Here is an 18,236-nt window from a genome sequence, read left to right on the forward strand (position 1 = left end):
ATAAACAGTTCATTCTTTGCAGCTGCATGAGCAACTGTGTGTGTGTTCACTTATTTATTGTTTCTCTTCTCTTGTATGCAGCTTGTAGAGCATAGTCACATTATCAAAATATAGAAATCCCCCTCACACACACACACACACACACACACACACACACACACACACACACACACACACACACCCGAGCCAGGCTTCTTCTTCTCTGACGTTACATTATATAGCTTATAACTCTACATGTATACTTCTGCTAATATATATCACTTACACAACAGAAAAAAGATAACAAGACTGACTTTTTTAAGCAGACAATATGTCCTGACAATAGACTGCTTGTATTGTTTTTTTTTTAAATCAGTGACATCACTGTGAGAGATGGCAGTTTTCTTGTCGTAGTTGTTGGGACGCCATCCTCTGTAGAAAACGTGGACTGGAGGAATGTCTTACTGGTGGTTGGTGCACTGAGATGAGAGGGCTCTAAGTGCTAGTCTGTAAGTGTCGCTGGTGACTCTGTGCATTTCAACCACAGCTCCGGAGGCTCCTCCTCCAGGAACCGGTCCAGACCCGGTCTGCTCACTATCGTATTCTTGTGAAGAGGTTCAACACTGACTTTGATTCCTGGAAATAGAAGCAAATGTCAAAACATTACAATACGTCTTGTTGTCAGTCAGGAGGAGGTTCGTTTCAGGGGCTTTTTTAAATGACTTTCAAGATCTTGTTTGGTGAAGTTCAAGAACTTAAAATTAGACATGTTTTTATTAGTTTGTCGCATCGAAACTGTTGTGTCATCAACACAAAGAGCCCTCAGCGTTTCTAGAGATCTGGAATCAGACAAACATCAAGTACTTTCAAGAAATCATTTAGTAACTTCAAACAGCAAAGACACGAGACCTGTGTAAAATAGTTATGTGTCGGGCTGTTGTCAACTAAAGAATCTCTTAGTCTACTAACACTCATACGATTTTGTCGACTAATTGATTAGGTGATTTAATAGACATATCAGTAAAACTGAGTTTCTCCACAAAGGTTCAAACAAAAAGCACCACTTTAAATCTTGTGTTTACCAGAGAAGTGCTCATAAGTTTCTTGGACATGAAAATGCTTTGACAAAATGACTAATTGACTAAAGAAATCGCAGTCGACTTAAACCAAAAAGACCGATTAGTTAACCGATTGACTAAGAGGTGACAGGCCTGGCTATGTGGCGAGCTAACTCCCAAACACACGGTACCTTGGTGCAGCGTGTCTTACTGAAGACGTTCCAGAAACGTAGTGTCTCGTCCCCAGCTCCTGTAACGATGGCCTCCCCGTCTGGTGACACAGCCTGAGGAGGGAGGACAAACTGGTGAGCGGGTGAACATTTTGGAGTTTAATTCCTTGTATGTGGACACATACGTGGCCAATAAACCAACACCGCTGGCGGGGTAACTGGTCTCTCCACACCCAGCCTCGCAGACCTAAACGATAAGGCCGCTGCACAGATCGCAACCTCAATAGAACAAGACATCACACACCCAACTCAGCCACCGCCTCACCCTCCTGCCCTCTGGACGCAGGTACAGAGCACTGAGAGAGGGATCCCTGTCTGATGTGTACAGTGCGGTGGAGAGGAATTTACCCTTTGTCACAATAAAGACTAAAGCAGATTTATATTTTGGATTTGGATTCAGTCAACATGGGTGAAAACACCTGTGTGGGTGGACTACGGGTGTGCAGGGAACCGTTACCATTTCACATATAAAACATGCGATTACTTTATAAAATATGATGCAACATTAAAATGCAGCATGTACTTAAATGCATCAATAGTAACAAATCTACAATGTAAATAAATATAACACTGGCAGCGTTTTTCTGACACTACTCACTTTTACAGACTTTAAATGCAGGACTTTTACTTGTAAACGAGTATTTTCACACTGTGGTGTTGCAGCTGAATACCTCCTCCACTGGATAAGTGTATGAAAACCGTTGGACATGTGTACGTTCTGTTGTTAGTCCAGTTACATTGCCACTGAACCCTCATGGTCATTCATTTAAACCTGCAGTCTTACCAGGTACAGCACTCTGTAAGAGTGTCCGGTCAACTTGGCCACCTGTGTTAGTGACGGATACTTCCACACCAGGATCTGGTTCTGAGAGTAGCCGTGAGTGCTCACCTGCACACAAAGAGAGAACACAGACTAAACATTACACATTAAGCTTCACATACAGTAGATTCCTATTGCAGAGATATTGCATGGAATCATATAGGATTGTATATATGTACCGAAATATTGGGAACTAATTAATTGGTCAAAATGTTACAAAATGTCCCTCCTCTCAAGAAAAAAAATGTAATAAAATTGTTTTTATATGGCATGACACTGTTATAACACCTCTACAGTGAAAGTATATTATTTATTAATTAATTAATAGTTTTATGCAACACATTTTATCATTACCCAGACATATACTGCAGTAATAACAACATTTTACATGGGGCCAGCCTGTTATTTCTATCTACAAATGTGATTCCAATATTTAGTTAGATCTTATTGTTTTAAAAAAAAAAATAATAATTTAATTACATTTCATTGATTATCAACATGTTATTATTCTTGAACTGTGTGCGTGTCTCCTCACCAGTTCGTTGGCGTGTTTGGACCACGCCAGGTTGCAGACCTGTGAGCCGGTGTCTGTGCTCTGCAGCGCCTGACCCGTCAGAGTGTTCCAGAAGCGCAGGCAGCGGTCGGCGGTGCCGCCGCCCGACGCGAGCAGCCCGTGCTGGTGGGGGGACCAGGCGATGGCCTTCACTGCTGCCAGGTGGTCGCTGTACTGCTGCACGGGGAGAAGGCTGGAGCTGTTCCACACCAGCAGCTGGGCAGGAGACCACAAAGGAATGGGATTATGTATAGCTTACTCTCGAGGATTAATTCACCCAAAAAGTTGAGTTTCAAACCCACTCACCTTGTTGTCGTTGCCTCCGGATGCTAAGTGCTGGTGGTCAGGAGACCATTTGAGGCCGCACACTTCTTGTCTGTGACCCTGAAGCCTCCGCTCAGCCGATGGGGGGGTTCTGACATCCCGCTGTAAGATCACTCTGTCCCGACTCCCCGACGACAGCTGCTCCCCGTTCCATGCCAGGGCACCTAGGGCACACAGGGTGGGAGGGAGGGTCTCATATTTCACTGTGGCTATCTGGAACTCATCTGGTGTTTCTTATATGATAATAGCACGTTTGGTGGTACAATATACAGTAAAATGGAGTTTTAGGCTATTAAGTAAAATAAAAAATGAAAGTGGTCAAATGCAAAACGGAAGATTCTCCTTTACTTCCTTTTAGTTTGCTAAAAGGAAACTCAAACTGATTTTAATTAGCAGTTTGTAATTCCACTTTTTCTCCAGCTATAACTGACCTACACGTGCTGAGTGACCCTCCAGGCTGGTAAGCTTCCTCCCTCCTGCTGCATCCCAGATCTGAACGTAACCCTTATGGGTTCCGACAGCAACAAGACTCCCCTGATGGGACCAGAGCCAAAGTCAAACACACTGTTGACCCATTGTTTCTTTACTACGAGCAGTTCATTTTCTCTTAAATAAGCAGTAGTAATAATCCGTTCTGGCAGCTCACCCTCTCATTCCAACAGACTGACGTGACGGAGTCTCCATCCACAGAAAGGTCACATAACCTCGTCACCTGTTAGGACACAAAGTATAGAAATCGAACAGACGCTTTTCTCTGAACCAGACACAGACTTCCCTTTTACACTGAGAAGAAATTCTGCAATAACAAGTCTTTGAAGCCCCTCCCCTGACCTGGCTGGTGCAGGCACTCCATAGGTAGACGCAGGCTCCCAGGCCGACACTGAGCAAGTTGCCCGCCGACCAGTCTACCAGGTTGAGGTAGAAGTCATCCTGCAGCTCCGGAGCGTCCAGCACTTTGAAGGGGATCTTGGAGATCTTACGGGCTGGTTTACGAGGGGAGCGGAGCAGCTTGTGGCTACAGGAACATTGAGAAGGAACGGGGGAAACCAACGTTATCTGACAAGCAACGTTTGAGCGCCGTGTCCGCTCGGTGTGCAGCATGTGAGATATACGTCATACCTCTTGTTACTGAGCGGAGAAAGGGAGTAAGGTGAGACTTCATTATCGCTATCGAAAGGCACTCTCTTAGTGTGGACAGTGTACTGCAGGGAATAAACACACAAAGCAGAATTATAATTAGGGACTTCTAGGAGCTATTTAGGAATGAATTATTCTGTAATTGAGTGGTCCTTTTTACCCTAAAAAGGCTGTGAGAGTCTTGAGAGAGGACAGCGTGACGCCGGTCGTCCGTGTGAGTGTCTGGCACAGTGTCTATCCCTGCCCCCAGTAACTCATTCCTCAAGAGGGCTGCGTACGCCACAGCATCTGGAGGGGTGGCAGTGAAAATGGTGAAACATGACGGTGGAGAGATATAGCTCAGGACCACAAAAAGACCACCTGGACGATTCATACCAGGTACAAAATGTCTGACCTTTGCTTGAATCTGAAGTGGCATCCTTTGCTTTATGGGTCTGATTTGGGGAGCGGCAGTTCTCCTGCAGAGAGAAAAAGGAGCGGTGAGTAAAAAAAACATGTTTATATAGCTTTGATTACTGAGCTGTGTTTTTGTGGGGCGGGTGCAAAAGGCTGCTTACATTGGCGTGGTGGAAGTTGATGCTCCAGTTGCTTCCAGCGCGGGTGGGAATGAAGCGATCCCCTGACTTAATGCTGACAGGACTGCAGGCAGCACTCACACACTGGGATAAACAGAGAGAGACCATAACAAATCCAGCAGGGTTATTACCATTGGGCGATATTATTCAGGGCCTTTAAATATAGTTTAGCCCTTGCTCATAACACACTATTTGAGGATGGAGAACTCAATTATGCTAAATATGTATGTAAAGACCCAGATACCACACACACACACACACACACACACACACACACACACACACACACACACACACACACACACACACACACACACACACACACACACACACACACACACACACACACCACGAACGGGTTTCCCATCATCCTGTGTGTCTGACCTTTGACAGGCGGGCCTCTGTCGGCAGGTTCTGGTGGTTGATTTGCCTCAGCAGCCGTCTCTCGTACTCTTGGTCCATCTCCTCTGGGCTGACGAGCAGCAAGGCCCCTTTGCTGCCCTCCGCGCCCGCCCCTTTAAACCTCCGCTCCCTCCCGTTGAGGAAATCCACCCAGGATTCCCATCTCTGTGGAGAAAAAACACAAAAAACAAATTAAATGAATTCACAAAGACACCGAGCAGCTCTTTTGGCTGGATGAACACAGACCGAACGGCCTGGTTAGCACGGTGTGTGTACATGTCAGCGCATGTCAGGTGGCGTGTTGTCGTTGTCGCTGCATGGTTTAAAGACCGGCTACACCTGACGTTTAACCGCGTTAAAGCAGCGAGGTATCAGCGTTAAATCGACTGACGGCTCCACCGCGCGCTAATGACAGCCGCGTCGTTGTCATGGCATCATGCTCGCGCACACAACAACCCGTTTACACGCAATGTAACACCAGCTGACGACCGCGAGACGTTCTTACCCGACTGACACGGCGGCTCAGGTGACCAAATCAACCGTCATCTTCGGTTGAAAAGGAGGGCGCTCCAGCGGGGAGGCTGTCGTCGCTTTCTTCCAAACTGCGATACATCCAAATGCCAACACGACTGATGTTGTTTATGTTAGTGACAAAAAAAATGGCGTCTGAATCAGCTGTAGCAGAAATTCTCTGGTCGTGCTCCTGCTGCCCCGTGCAGTCGACGCAGTGCGCGGCTCAACAGCGACGCCCGCTGGCGATACGTGCTCACTGCATTTACAGTCACACAGCGGTTATTCCTTCATGTTGCCACGAGGTGTCGCAGCCGTACTGCACACTAATTCACTCAGTCCTCTATGTAGAGGTATTCTTACAGTTTTTCTAAATGGTGTGCAGGCGTTTTTTCCTGAGACCCTACCACATATTCTCAGAACTCTACTCAGGAATACAGAAACTCTCTTGCAAAAATGAAACTCTGCATTCAAAACATTGCTGTGTCTTCTCAAAATGGTATTTCGTGTTCTAATGACACACACCATCATTCGAACAAACAAAATACACAATATGTCTGAATATCTTATCGGGAAACGTATGCCTTTTGCATCTGCAGTGTTACACTTATTGCATATGTACAGTAGTTTATTGTGAAATAGGAAAACAAAACAAGAAATACGGTTTGCATCCCAATTATCAGAAATGTGTATATGTAAAGTGCCCTACATACAGAACAAATGTACTGTGTACAGTCCTCTGTTTCATGTTTTCATGATCAAACACAGGGGCCTGAATCTCAGAGATTATGGCTCTCCTTGATCTTTGTCTTTCTCTTCCTCTTCCTCCTTCCTGTCTTCCTCCTCTTCCTCTAACTCCTCATGCTCTGCCTCTCTCTCTCTCTCATATGTTGGCATCCATTGCTCCAAAACAGAGAAGCTCGCCTGTGTCTGTTTTATAGCTAAAGCTCTAATTTGTTACATGTGTTTGCCCATGCAACACACATGTTACACAATTGCTAGCAATTAGAGCAGAGCGGTTTATTACCAAGTAGGTCTTCACACACAAGGAATGCATTTTAATTAACGTTTAAAACCAACTCCTCACACAAATTTACATACCATCTGTGCTGTCATCAATAGCAGAGAGTGAGAGTATTGCTAGCACATGCTCGCCTGAGGGCCCTCGCGTGAGTGTGACTTCAAAGTAAATAAAGATCTTACATTTGCCCTCACCGATACTACATTTTCCACTCCTGCTAATATCACCCGAGAGCACGCTTTGCAAACAGACAGAAAATAGGTTTACTCTTCGATCTCTTTCATGACCTGCTCCCGCCGAGGGTTTATTGAGACGGACTGACAGGGGAGAGTGGAGACAAGGCATCTCTAGTGGCACTCTGATCTTGACATACGTTGTCAGCGGTGGCCTTGTAACTCCTTACAAAAAAGCGGTCTTGTTGGGGCCTTGTGAGGCAAATTTAACCATTCATACATTACTTTCAGCTGTCTTTTTAAACTATTTATACATTTTTAGCTCATGGTTTCAGCGTCTCTGCTCGCTTTCTAACTAGTTTTCATGCACCCCCAACACGTGGTGGTCAGGTGTTACAGCTGACTCAATATTATGGATATATTTTTTAATTCAAATTGTAATATCTATTTTTTCAATCAAGCAGTTGAGCTACAGTGCGCTCTGCTTGGGGATCTCTAGAGGAAAGTCCATGAATACAAATGTGAGTGGCAGAGTTCTTTTTTAAATTGCCTAATCATTGCATGATTTCCCAGGTTTATCTTGTGATGCTTTGGAGGGGGCCCGGTCTACCGTATATAAAGTAGTTAAAACTAGCTTCAACTCTACCAGCTAGGCGTAAAACAGGTAATGCAACTTATGCATTAAGGCATCGCTAACAATCTAGAAACGTTTTCTGCAGAGTGAGTTTACTTTTAATAGTTTAAGTAGATTTAGATAATTCTGTACTTCTTAAGTGGAATTTTAAATGCAGACCATTTTGTTGTGACAGAATATTTTTAGATGCTTGCGTTGGTACTTTTCCTTTAGTACATCCACCAGTGTACTTTATAAACATTCCGCACATTGAGACACAAACACCACGATAACACACAAGAAGCTATCTCGCCATCATCCCGTTTTGCATTTAGTCAGCCCAGTCACAACAGCCGCTCTTATCTGCATCCTCCATCAGTTCCACGCAGAGGCCCACACTGGAGGAGCCTCATGCCGACGTGGAGGGCAGCGTCTGGGCGTGTAGAGCAGCGTCTGGGGCTGTAGAGCAGCTGTCTGCCCCGGTCAGGGCGGAGAGGAAAACTCTGGGGCTTTATCGCACAGAGGAAGCTTTGCCAGTGCTTGCAGACCATGACACTTTTAGACCCTTACTGGAATTCACAACAAGACAATGGGAGTCTGACTAATCTCATCTCTCGTACAATGACAAGAGAAATAATAGTTTCAGTATGAAAAAGAACATGGGGGGGGACTTTGCTTTGTAATGCTGTAGGTGTTGAACGCAGGCTCAGCATTTGTCCAGGCAGATGTAGCTTTATTGTTCATATCCTCTCAGAGAAAGTTTGTTATGGAAAGAGTAGTGCTGAGGGCTGGAAAATACAGCCACAGGGGTTTACTGTAAAACAACAATCTTATCTTTATCATCAGCTGTGCCACATGTTGTTTTGAACTATGTGTGGGTGTGTTTTGTTGAGAATGAATGAAACAACATGCAACAATAAAGCTCCCATGTAGGATTCAGATCCAAGCCTTGGGTGTAGATGACCTTTGGTGGAATCTCAGGAGTTTACATGTGCTGCAGCGAGAACATTTTGTTTATCTCAGCCCTATAGATGTGGTTTATCTGATATTTTCATTTTGTGCAGGCCCCCCCCCCCCCCTCTCTCTGTATCTCTTTCAGTCACTACACCACATGCAATGCAGTGCATGTTGAACATCTGCTCCCACGCACTCACTTTGACACACCAGAGAGCTACAGATATGCATGCACCCCCCCCCCCCCCCCCCCCCTCTCTCTGTCCTTGTGTCACATAAGGACAATTATCGATCCGAACAAAATGAAGAGAAGGACATACGGATTCAACATGATTTTGTTTGCAGTAGATCTTTATCTTGATCAGAGCACCGTGGAGCAAAGCTACACATAAAGAAAGCCTCCATTCTGTGTGGTTGCAATAGCAGGAAACTGGTGGAGAAGTCGACATCCACACTGCGTACGAACTTAGTTTGTTTATCCGGTGTTTGGATGGTTTCATGCTGTGTGTCTGCACATGCATACTCAATATTCACCATTCCATCTTCCTAGTGTTGGTGGGATCCCTCCATCTTCAAGTGTCACATCTGTTCATCTATTATGTCACACAGCTTTGTGTGTGTGTGTGTGTGTGTGTGTGTGTGTGTGGGTGGGTGGGTGCGAGCATGCATGCCTCAGTGTGTCATGTTTGAGTATGCATGTACGATCCCAGGGGTGTTTTATTTATTTATCTCTTGAACAAACAAGGATGACAGCGTGCTCTTGTGTGCCGCTGCGTCCCCACAGAGATGTTCCCTTCCATGTCCGAACAAATCCTGGGCTTGCTGCACGCTGGGTAGAGCCCCGAGGAATCAGCACAAATGTCAGGCCCGTGCCGCGTCCTTAAACGCATCGTGATAAATGTGAGTTGACACAGACAAGCGCTTTACACAAGGGGCTTTCATTTTTTCAATGTAGCCTACATCCAACGACAACATGTTTTTTTCAAAAGCATTCATCAGACAGAATTAACATAATATTTTTGTCCTCCACATATCTTAACTGTGACATAATATTCAGTTTGTTCCTCTGATTTAATGGACTCAAAGTTGGAAGTCAACCCTGCATGCAGGGTCCCCTTTTCCCTTGTAGGGTGTGTTTTGACATTTTTCATGCCTTTGCTCATTCTGAGGATTATATAACTGCTGCCGTACTTATTCTACGTATTTTCAGATATTTGAGGCGGTTGCATGCAAAGGCAAATCCACGCACTGAGAAGAAACAATGGCGTATCTATGATGACTGCCGCCATGTTTGATAACTAGATGATTTGTGGCATTTTTCTGGGAAGGACACATCCTGCTATTGTCCTAATACTGCATCTTAGCACACATACAAGAGGCCTTAGAGGAAGGAGGATTCACTTCTTACTTAAAAAAAAGCACTCAACACTCACTTTTTCAATCTGCGTTTAATGTCTAACCATTTTACTTGTCTGTCATTACTGCTTAATTGGCTATTTCTATGATGTCCGTTTCTATTTTATCCCCCTTTGTAAAGTGTCAGAGTTTTTTTGAAACACGCTTATTTAATAAAATGTTTTATTAATATTATTATTGGAGGAAGCTGACTGGCTGATGGGGCAGAACTGCCTTTTTCAGCACACTTCCTTGTCTATGTGTCTCAGTTACTCTGAGCTGATTTCTGCCATCCACACACACACACACACACACACACACACACACACGTCTGGATCACTATTGAATTATCCTGGAATGCCCCATATTACCCTGTATTCCTCCAACTGACTGCATAGGTGATTCAGTCCTTACTGTCAACTCAACTGAAAACAAACAGCAGCTGGCCAGGAGAAACTCCAGGAAGACATTTGTTTTTATAAAGCGAACATGGAGCGAGCAGGTTTGTTTTGCTGGAAGTGGTTCTCTTCCTCTCTTGCCTTGGCCCCGGGCCGTGGGCCCTCTCAGAGCCTGGCTGGTAGAGTGGAGGAAGGAGGTTGACTGGCTGTCAACTGGATCCACTGGCACTAGGAGCCTCCGACCCGGCCTGAACCCAGGCTGTTCACAGACACTGCTGCTGGGGCAGTCTGCCTTCACCCTGCTGACGTCAGTCACCAACAGACCACAAGACTTGTGTTAGAGTTTCAAACAAACTCTCTGCCCATTGCCATGGCAGTAAGGACCACCACCATGGAAAACGTTCGTCCCCGTCTGCTCCTGTGTTTACCATAAACAGTTGCCTCATTTTTCGTTGAATCCAACGGAAGCGGAGGATGGTTTAGGTTTCCGGTTATCAGCCAGACATCCACAAACTCCAAAGTAATAAGAATCTAACATCCTCTTCAAAATGTGACCTGTGATTTATTCTTTGATTATGTGCAGTACATTTTGCATTGTGTCAGGAACAGAGGATATCTTGTGAGTGCTGCCAGTTTTCTCTCCTACCAGGTAGTCTCTCATAGCCAAGTAATGAGTACCTTTAAACCTGTGTAACCAGATGAACACACTAAAAAACCCATCGAACAAGCAGTGCTCTGTATCTCAGGACCTGAGCTCAGAGCTAATGGCAATAAAAAGTATTTTTGGAGTATTGATCAAGGATTATCAACCCAATAGAGAAAATCTAAATAGCCGCAGGAGAGCCGTTGCTTTTTCATAATATGAGCAGTGAAGAGTAGATTTCATCAGTAAGTGTCTTCCCTCCTGTTTTGTTGAGCTTACTCGCGAAACAAAATCTTTAAATGCCTCTCCGGCCGCGTGCCAGTTTTACCCAGCAGGGCCTCCTGTTGATCACGTATTCCAGATGCTTATCTGCTCGGGTCAAGGTGCTCGCAGCCATGGGAGAGTGAGTGCCCTGAGGGCCCTGCACATAGCATCGCTATCTCTACCCTTCCTGTTTACATTGCTGGCTGGCTGGCCCGGCAGTTACTGAACTCAATTTAGAGGGAAGACGTGTCAGTGGTGTCACTGCAAGGAAGTGATTGTCATTTCCACCTGGTTTTTCCCTCAGAGTTGCAAAACTGGAACCATGATGTCAATAAAACCAGAGCAGTCTTTATTATTGTAATTGTGTGATGTCCTGAATGGCAAGGATCTTCAACTTAATGAAAAGAAAAGCAAGGTAATCACACTTGTCCCTCCCAGCTCTGTCACCAGCTGAACAAAAGCTGATTTGCATGAAGTGGTTAAGAAATCTTGGTGTTTCTTTGACACTGACGCATCGCATTTCTCATCCGTTTCTATCTCATGAGGACCTGGAAACAGTTATCCAACCTTTCATCACGTCTCAACTTCACGTCTGTCATTCTCTGTATATGGGGTTGACCCATTACACCCTTTCTGAACTCCAAATGGTTAAACAAAAATGCAGCTGCTAGACTTTTAACTGGAACAAAGAAAAGACAAAAATCCACCTTTTTCTTTGTTGCTTTTAGTTTGGTCTGAAGTGGTCCCATGGTTTTCATCAATGGCCCTTGTTACGCATTTCTGACGTTGTCTCTTTAATCTGTTGGTTTTATTCTATTTCTTCTTAAATTAAAAGAAAACTTGTATTGTTACATTTTGTATTATTGCCTTTTATGTATTTCATCATGTATAGCTGTTTTACTATAGCTAAGGGATACACTAACAACGTGCTGCTGTTTAGTCTTGATATACAGACAGAAATTCCACCAGGTTGCTAAAAGGTCACGGATCATTTTATATATATATAGAAAATATATATATACTGTATGCTTTGTTTGCTAATGTTATCCAATAATACACAGACGAGAACATTCTGTAATACATGCCCATTTTATTAATCTGATAGAAAACATTTGTTGAGCACAACATACACAATTTTACCATATAATGTGAGGAAAAACACTGAAAAAATATATTTGAAACAATGTAATATATTCCAGCAAATATAGCTGTACAATGACCAGTCACCGTACACAAAATACTGCAGTAAATATCCAGCCTTCATCATCCACCAGGAATAAAAGAAAAAAACAAAACGCCAGACTTCTTCTGCACCACACCAGCTGCGGTTGCTTCGGACTGTTCACAATTCTCTGGCTAGAATTTCAAAATAAAACATCTCAAATGATCAAAATTGAGCTGCATAACTTCATGTCACGGTCGTATAGCAAAACGGCTCGCTGAATACAATAAAACAGAACCACCAGACAAGTTCACTCAAACTGTGATTTGATACTTGGTAGTGCTTATAAATAATAACAAATATACAGGAAATATTAACAATCAATATCATCATATACAAGGAGAAAGATAATAAATAGTGTTACAAACAGCTGAAGGGTCGGCACAACACAGCTGGGTGCAACAAGATTGTGCAACTCTGTTTACATACACACACACACACACACACGCACACGCACACGCACACGCACGCACCGGAGGTATCATGTCATGACACGATATTGGCACCCCCCCCACCCTTTATTGTGAAGGTTGCACCTTACATTGTGGTACCTTTAAGGTAGTGTTGGACAGATCAGCAACCAGCTGCAAACTGTCGACATATTCAAAGTGCTGGAATAAAAACTACAAGATACAATTATTATATTACCAATAGGTGTCTTTTTAAAATGTGCACACAGTCTACAGTCACTCAGAACTCAAAATGAGTCACGGGGTGAAGCCTATTCATAAGAATGCTGTTAACACAACAGGTGTGTGTGAGCTGACGAAACGGGGGGATTACAAGGCAGAAACAGATTTCTAACCTTTATGTGAGATATTTATGGTGAAATTCACTAAATAATCGGCTTTCATTTGCCTGAACTCTTCAAACTTCTGACCAGAAGTGAAACTGATCCCTGACATGTAGCAGGGTGATTTGTTTCACTACTGACTCTTCAAGCAATGAAATCATCAAAGTGCTTTCTTTACAGGATCTTTGGAGTTTAGTTTTGTTTCTCTTGAGATGTTTTTGGACTCAAAAATACAAAATGTTTTTTTTTTTTTTTTTTACATTTTCAAAGAATTAAATTGCTTATGAAATTAATTATTGGAGAAAAAAAGCCAAACACGTTTTACATGTTTACTTTAATGTCTCTTTGTCCGATGGCACAAAGTGCAAATTGTGCTGGGAAGTCGTCTGATTTTAGAAATACATCCACTGAACAAGTTTATACTATTGCCAGAACACGAGGAAGACTGTGTGAGAGAAACGCGTCCTTATTGTAGAAAAGTTGACACATTTTACAGCTACATGAACGAGTTCAATAAATTATAAAAACACTTACAAAAAGAAACGGTTGTTAAAAAAAAAAAAAAGGCACAAAACTTTAGAAAAAAACTACTTGGGTACAAATAACTTGCTGACGAGTAGTTTTTGGGTGGACATCTTACCAGGTGGCATCCCATCCCGACACAATACAAATAATTAAAATGAACATAAAAAAACGTCCTGAAGTGCAAGTTTGGAATTTGTACTCGTCCCAGTACACAGACACATATTGTCCTCCTTCTTTGTCTGTGAGATGCAGCCCTGCCTCTGCAGTCTGACGGTGGTCCCTTCTTTAAAGAACACACCTCTTCCGGCTCCCTTCTCGGGGGCTCAAAACAAACTGCCAAAGGGGTTTCCAAGCCTCGTTTGCACGGGTGCCCACAGGCCCTCTTTGCCAGGCAGCTCCAAAGAGCGATATTGCAGGATTGCTCTACTGCAATTAAATGACTTCAGCCAAAACAGCAAAACATGCTGCGCTCTGAGAACACCATCAGTTCAGCTATGTTTCCGCAGGTGAGACGTCACACGTCGTCATTTCAACCCCGTCCTGATCGGAGGCATGTTGTTGGGGTATCACACTGACAGTCATCTCCATCATGGAGCTCTCCCCGTCTCCACCCTGGTCATCCAGCGTCAGCTCAAACTGAAATTTACTCGCCACAGGTCCCCCGTCCACCTCCTCAAGCGAGCCGCCCTCCCCGTCACTGGAGTCGAACGGAGGGGAGGGACTCTGGGGGATCATGCGCTGGTACCAGTTCCTGTTGTCCTCCAGTGTGTCCAGGATGTCCTGGGCGTCGGGGTGGACCAGGTCGGCCCACGTCTCCCACAGAGGGTGGACAATATAATCGATGAAACCAACCTAGAAAAGATTTTAAAAAAGAGAGGATGTCAGTAACATGAAAAAAAAACAACAACAAAATTCTATTTTTGGAGCTAAATGTGCGTCTTCTCTACCTGTGTTCTCTCCACCGAAGCTGTGTGTTTGTCGCACATCGGACTGATCTCCATTCCCCGTTCTCTCTCCCTGTCTCCCTGGTGGAAAAACTCATTCATGATCCTGTCTGTCCACTGCCGGTACAGATCCAGAGGCTTGGTCGGGTTGCTCAGGTCCGCACAGTGAACCATGTTACGCAAAACCTGCAAAGACAACAAAAACAATTTAAATAAATAAATCCACATTAGTGCCTCTCTTTCTTGTGTGCCAAACTGTCTGCATCACGTGGGTGGACTAGCATGCTTCTTACCTGCATCCTGTCGGTGTAGTTGTCCAACAGCAGAACTCCAGAGCTCGTCACTTTCTTGGTTTCCACCATCGTCTTCAGATTAGCTAGCAGGCTCATGTGTTTAGACATGTCAGTTGCCAGCACCTGGAGGAGAGAAAGACACAGAGAACCATGTAAGAAATAATTTAAGAGGGACGCAATAAAGCAGTCAAGACATCACCCTGAAAGCTAAAACTCGGATCAGACAGATGTGCGGACAGTTTTCCTCACCATGTCGATGACCATCCTCCGGAGCGTCTGCCTCTGTTTCTTGGTGAGGTTCTGGAAGATGTCGCAGTTGTCCTCCTGCAGCAGTTTGAAACCCACAGCCAGGTGGTGGTTCTCCAGCACCGACTCATCGTTGTACATCAGAGCCAGCTCGGAGTCTAAAAGGCAGAGGAGGGAGGGGAGAGCGACAGGAAGAAAGAAATTAAATTGGCGCTCTAGCGTTTTAAACTGAGGTCAGGTAACCATGCACTCTCTAAAAACCCATATTTTTGCCTTTGGAGCCAGATCCCATTAAACCATGCAAATATTTCTGTAGACTAAACGGACGAGAAGTGACAGTAAAGTGGACTCACTGGTGTTGATGAGGAACTGGTTTGACACTCCTGGGTGGTCCACGTCGTGAATGGCTGCAGCAAAAATGGCTGCCAAGATCTCCAGATCTGTGAAGACCGCCTGTGTTGGAAGAGAAGGAAGAAAAATAAGAAGCAATTAACTTCACAGTCAGTAAACTGGCCAGACAAGGGAAGGTATCAGACAATTGTTTGAGGCCGATACCGCCATGAGTCATCCTTCCTGGCATGCACTTTCTGGGGCATGCCAGTATTAGTGACGACACTTCCAGTCACTTCATTAAAGCATAACAAAGAGCTTGAGAAACAGCTGCAGGCGATGGCTGACAAACTTTAATGGTGTCACATGTCAATCATACAAGTAACCAGAAGGTAACTACGTGTCAATTTGGCAGCAACAAACAGCAAAGATGCAGCAATTTCCAGCTTTACTTTGTTACTAAAAAAAGTGTGACATTGCACGGTGACTTACATCCAGTGCAGGAGTTGACAGGAGGATGTGTGTGGACTGGGCTACGTCAGCGGCGTGCAGGCTGTTGTGGTAAGCCATGTCGGAGTGATAGTGGTCCTCCAAGGTCAGCATGAACGTCACAAAGGTGTCAGTTGGAATCTTGAACGTCCTCATCAGGTCTCGCTCCTGCATACGACAGAGGAAGAAGTGTGTAAGCATCTCCTAGAAGTGGATGTTTTTCCGCCTGCAGACTAGTGATCGGACCTTAAAAATCTATTCCTAAACCATATTTAGCAAATCGTGAATCACACCATTACTGAATATGAAGGCTGAATATGAAAACAGTTTGCCCTCCTGCCAGGATGATTCACAGCTAGAAATCAATTTCAAGTGCTAATGTCCCGCTAGCAGATGTCCCTGTAGCGATGCTGACAGCTGAACATATCAGAGAACATACTGTACAAGCTGACGCGGGCTGTGCCTCACGCCTTCTATAGAAGCATGTGTTTATGAACGCTTTCGTGCTTCTTCTTATGAGCTCTTTCTGACTGGACGATGAGGAGGATGAAGAGGCAAGGCACTGACCTGAAAGATGGAGTACATGATGCATGTGAGCGGTCGGTTGTGGGAGTGCTCGGCCACTTTGAAGATATTTAGGCCCCATTTGTTTATGTCCTCCAGGTCCTGTTCGAGGATAGACGAGACAAAGTGTTTCAGCCAATCGCACAACTTTCATGTTATATCTTTTGTTTCGCTTAACAACCCGCCAATCGCTTACCTTCGACAGGAGTTCCTCCTGGTCCGTCTTGACCCCAAAGCGATTGCTGGTGGTTCCAGGGAAGCTGGGTGTGTTGCTGACCTTCCTCACCCCACTGATCTGAGTCATCATCCCACCCGGTTGCTGCTGCTGCTGCTGCTGCTGCTGCTGCTGCTGTTGCTGTTGCTGCTGCTTTTGGCCCTGTCTCCTCTTCCTTTCCCTCGACTTAGGAACTGGACACGGAAGTTCCAACTCATTATGCTTGTCTGCAGAAGATAGAAATAGAAGTCACAAAATAAGATTTTAAAAAGGTGCTTTTCAGTTACTCCAAGGACAAAAAAAAAAATAAGCTAGGGTTTGTTGTACAAGCCTCCTGGCTTGTACTGAGTAAACAAAGTTAACACGGGGAGATAGTTGACCTCTCACACCTATGTGGCAACACATTAAAGCGGCACTGACAGTTGTTTAATTAGCAAGCAATCCTTCAGATACAGTTAAAAATAAATTCCTCTTGATAGTGAAAAAGCAAAATGCTTTCAAGAAGTGCTACTTAGATGTTATGATATCTGACAATGCTCCAGTGGCCTGTGCATTCTGAGAAACAGAGCCCTGATGGAACAATAACAACACACAGAGTCATGGATGCTGGCTCACATTAGGCCAAAAATGTTTATGTCAAACAGTATTTCTTCGTTAGTATGCAGGTGTGTTTGGTTCATGTGATTGAGTTTCTCTGCTGGCTGAATGAGATTCTCACGCAGCCGACAAGTGTGTGAGATGGCAAGACTCCCTCGGTCTGAATTTGTGCACCACATACACCGCAGCGAGAGAAGAATATCTCGGCTGCATCCTCCGCAAAGCGCAGGAAGACAAAAAATGATCTCACTACACCTGACAGGTGTTAGCTGCACTACATACGACAACAAAACCACAAAGCTTCAAAGACGAGTGTCTCTCTGCGCTCGTCTCTTCTCCCCAAGCAGCCCTATCATGCAGCGATCTCGCTCACTGCACCACCTCTACTGTTAGGAGAGGTACGGTTTCTTCACAATGCATCCAGCCTCTCTTCCCTTTTAGGCTTCGCTGTTTCCCGAGGCGAGAAGATGGAGGCGTGTTTACAAGCAAGAGGAGAAGATTCGTCTGCTCACAGCCCAGATAAGCTGGCTGGTCTGGGCTGTGTGCTGGTGGTGAGTCGGATGGGAAGGTGGAAAACCTGAGGGGCAGACTGGCTGGCCGTGAGTCACGAAACGCTGCCGGGCTTTTTGAAAGACGAGGAAACACGGCTGTCCTCCAGATGAATAATGCATGATGGCACCGTGTGCACACAAACAATCTTCCTCTTCCCCGCTCATTGCCCCTGATCCCTCCAGAGGGAAGTCTTCCCCGAGTATAACCACCCCCTCCCTCTCCACATCGCTCTGCAGTCAGAGCGAGGGGACTCTTCCCCCCCCCCACCAGACCAGATCAGACTGGTTTGAGAGCAGTGGAGCAGACTAACTACGATTTTCTCCGCTACTTGACACATGCTTTGGGTAACCTCTGACGCATATAAGACTGTACGTGTCATTACTGAAGGATAACGGCACATTTAAGTATGTTGCACTTA

General features: G+C 44.8%; 2 protein-coding genes across 7 annotated transcripts in view; both read right to left on the reverse strand.

The window, feature by feature from the left end:
- Nucleotides 1-3: 3 nt before the first annotated feature.
- fzr1b (fizzy/cell division cycle 20 related 1b) lies at nucleotides 4-5,798 on the reverse strand. The gene is made up of 14 exons (XM_076098225.1): nucleotides 5,584-5,798; nucleotides 5,061-5,243; nucleotides 4,659-4,760; nucleotides 4,496-4,559; nucleotides 4,262-4,389; nucleotides 4,084-4,166; nucleotides 3,796-3,979; nucleotides 3,611-3,676; nucleotides 3,396-3,498; nucleotides 2,947-3,128; nucleotides 2,623-2,856; nucleotides 2,052-2,156; nucleotides 1,229-1,321; nucleotides 4-615 (listed from the first exon to the last, which is right to left on the reverse strand). Exons 2-14 carry the CDS (start codon nucleotides 5,136-5,138, stop codon nucleotides 574-576), a joined length of 1,464 nt encoding a protein of 487 aa, XP_075954340.1. The 5' UTR covers nucleotides 5,139-5,243; nucleotides 5,584-5,798; the 3' UTR covers nucleotides 4-573.
- Nucleotides 5,799-12,119: 6,321 nt separating this feature from the next.
- Nucleotides 12,120-18,236, reverse strand: part of LOC142956330 (3',5'-cyclic-AMP phosphodiesterase 4B-like) — a 44,296-nt gene continuing 38,179 nt past the window's right edge. For all 6 annotated transcript variants that reach the window (XM_076097863.1, XM_076097862.1, XM_076097861.1 and 3 more), the window contains 8 exons: nucleotides 16,652-16,896; nucleotides 16,459-16,557; nucleotides 15,895-16,059; nucleotides 15,426-15,525; nucleotides 15,076-15,230; nucleotides 14,827-14,949; nucleotides 14,537-14,719; nucleotides 12,120-14,441 (listed from right to left, as the gene is read on the reverse strand). In XM_076097863.1, coding sequence (XP_075953978.1) covers nucleotides 14,082-14,441; nucleotides 14,537-14,719; nucleotides 14,827-14,949; nucleotides 15,076-15,230; nucleotides 15,426-15,525; nucleotides 15,895-16,059; nucleotides 16,459-16,557; nucleotides 16,652-16,896 — 1,430 coding nt within the window. In that variant the 3' untranslated portion in view covers nucleotides 12,120-14,081. The remainder of the gene's footprint in view (nucleotides 14,442-14,536; nucleotides 14,720-14,826; nucleotides 14,950-15,075; nucleotides 15,231-15,425; nucleotides 15,526-15,894; nucleotides 16,060-16,458; nucleotides 16,558-16,651; nucleotides 16,897-18,236) is intronic.

This window comes from Anarhichas minor, unplaced genomic scaffold (genome assembly GCF_050575085.1).
Source record: "Anarhichas minor isolate MPS153535 unplaced genomic scaffold, ASM5057508v1 ptg000024l, whole genome shotgun sequence".
NCBI classification, from domain to species: Eukaryota; Metazoa; Chordata; class Actinopteri; order Perciformes; family Anarhichadidae; genus Anarhichas; species Anarhichas minor.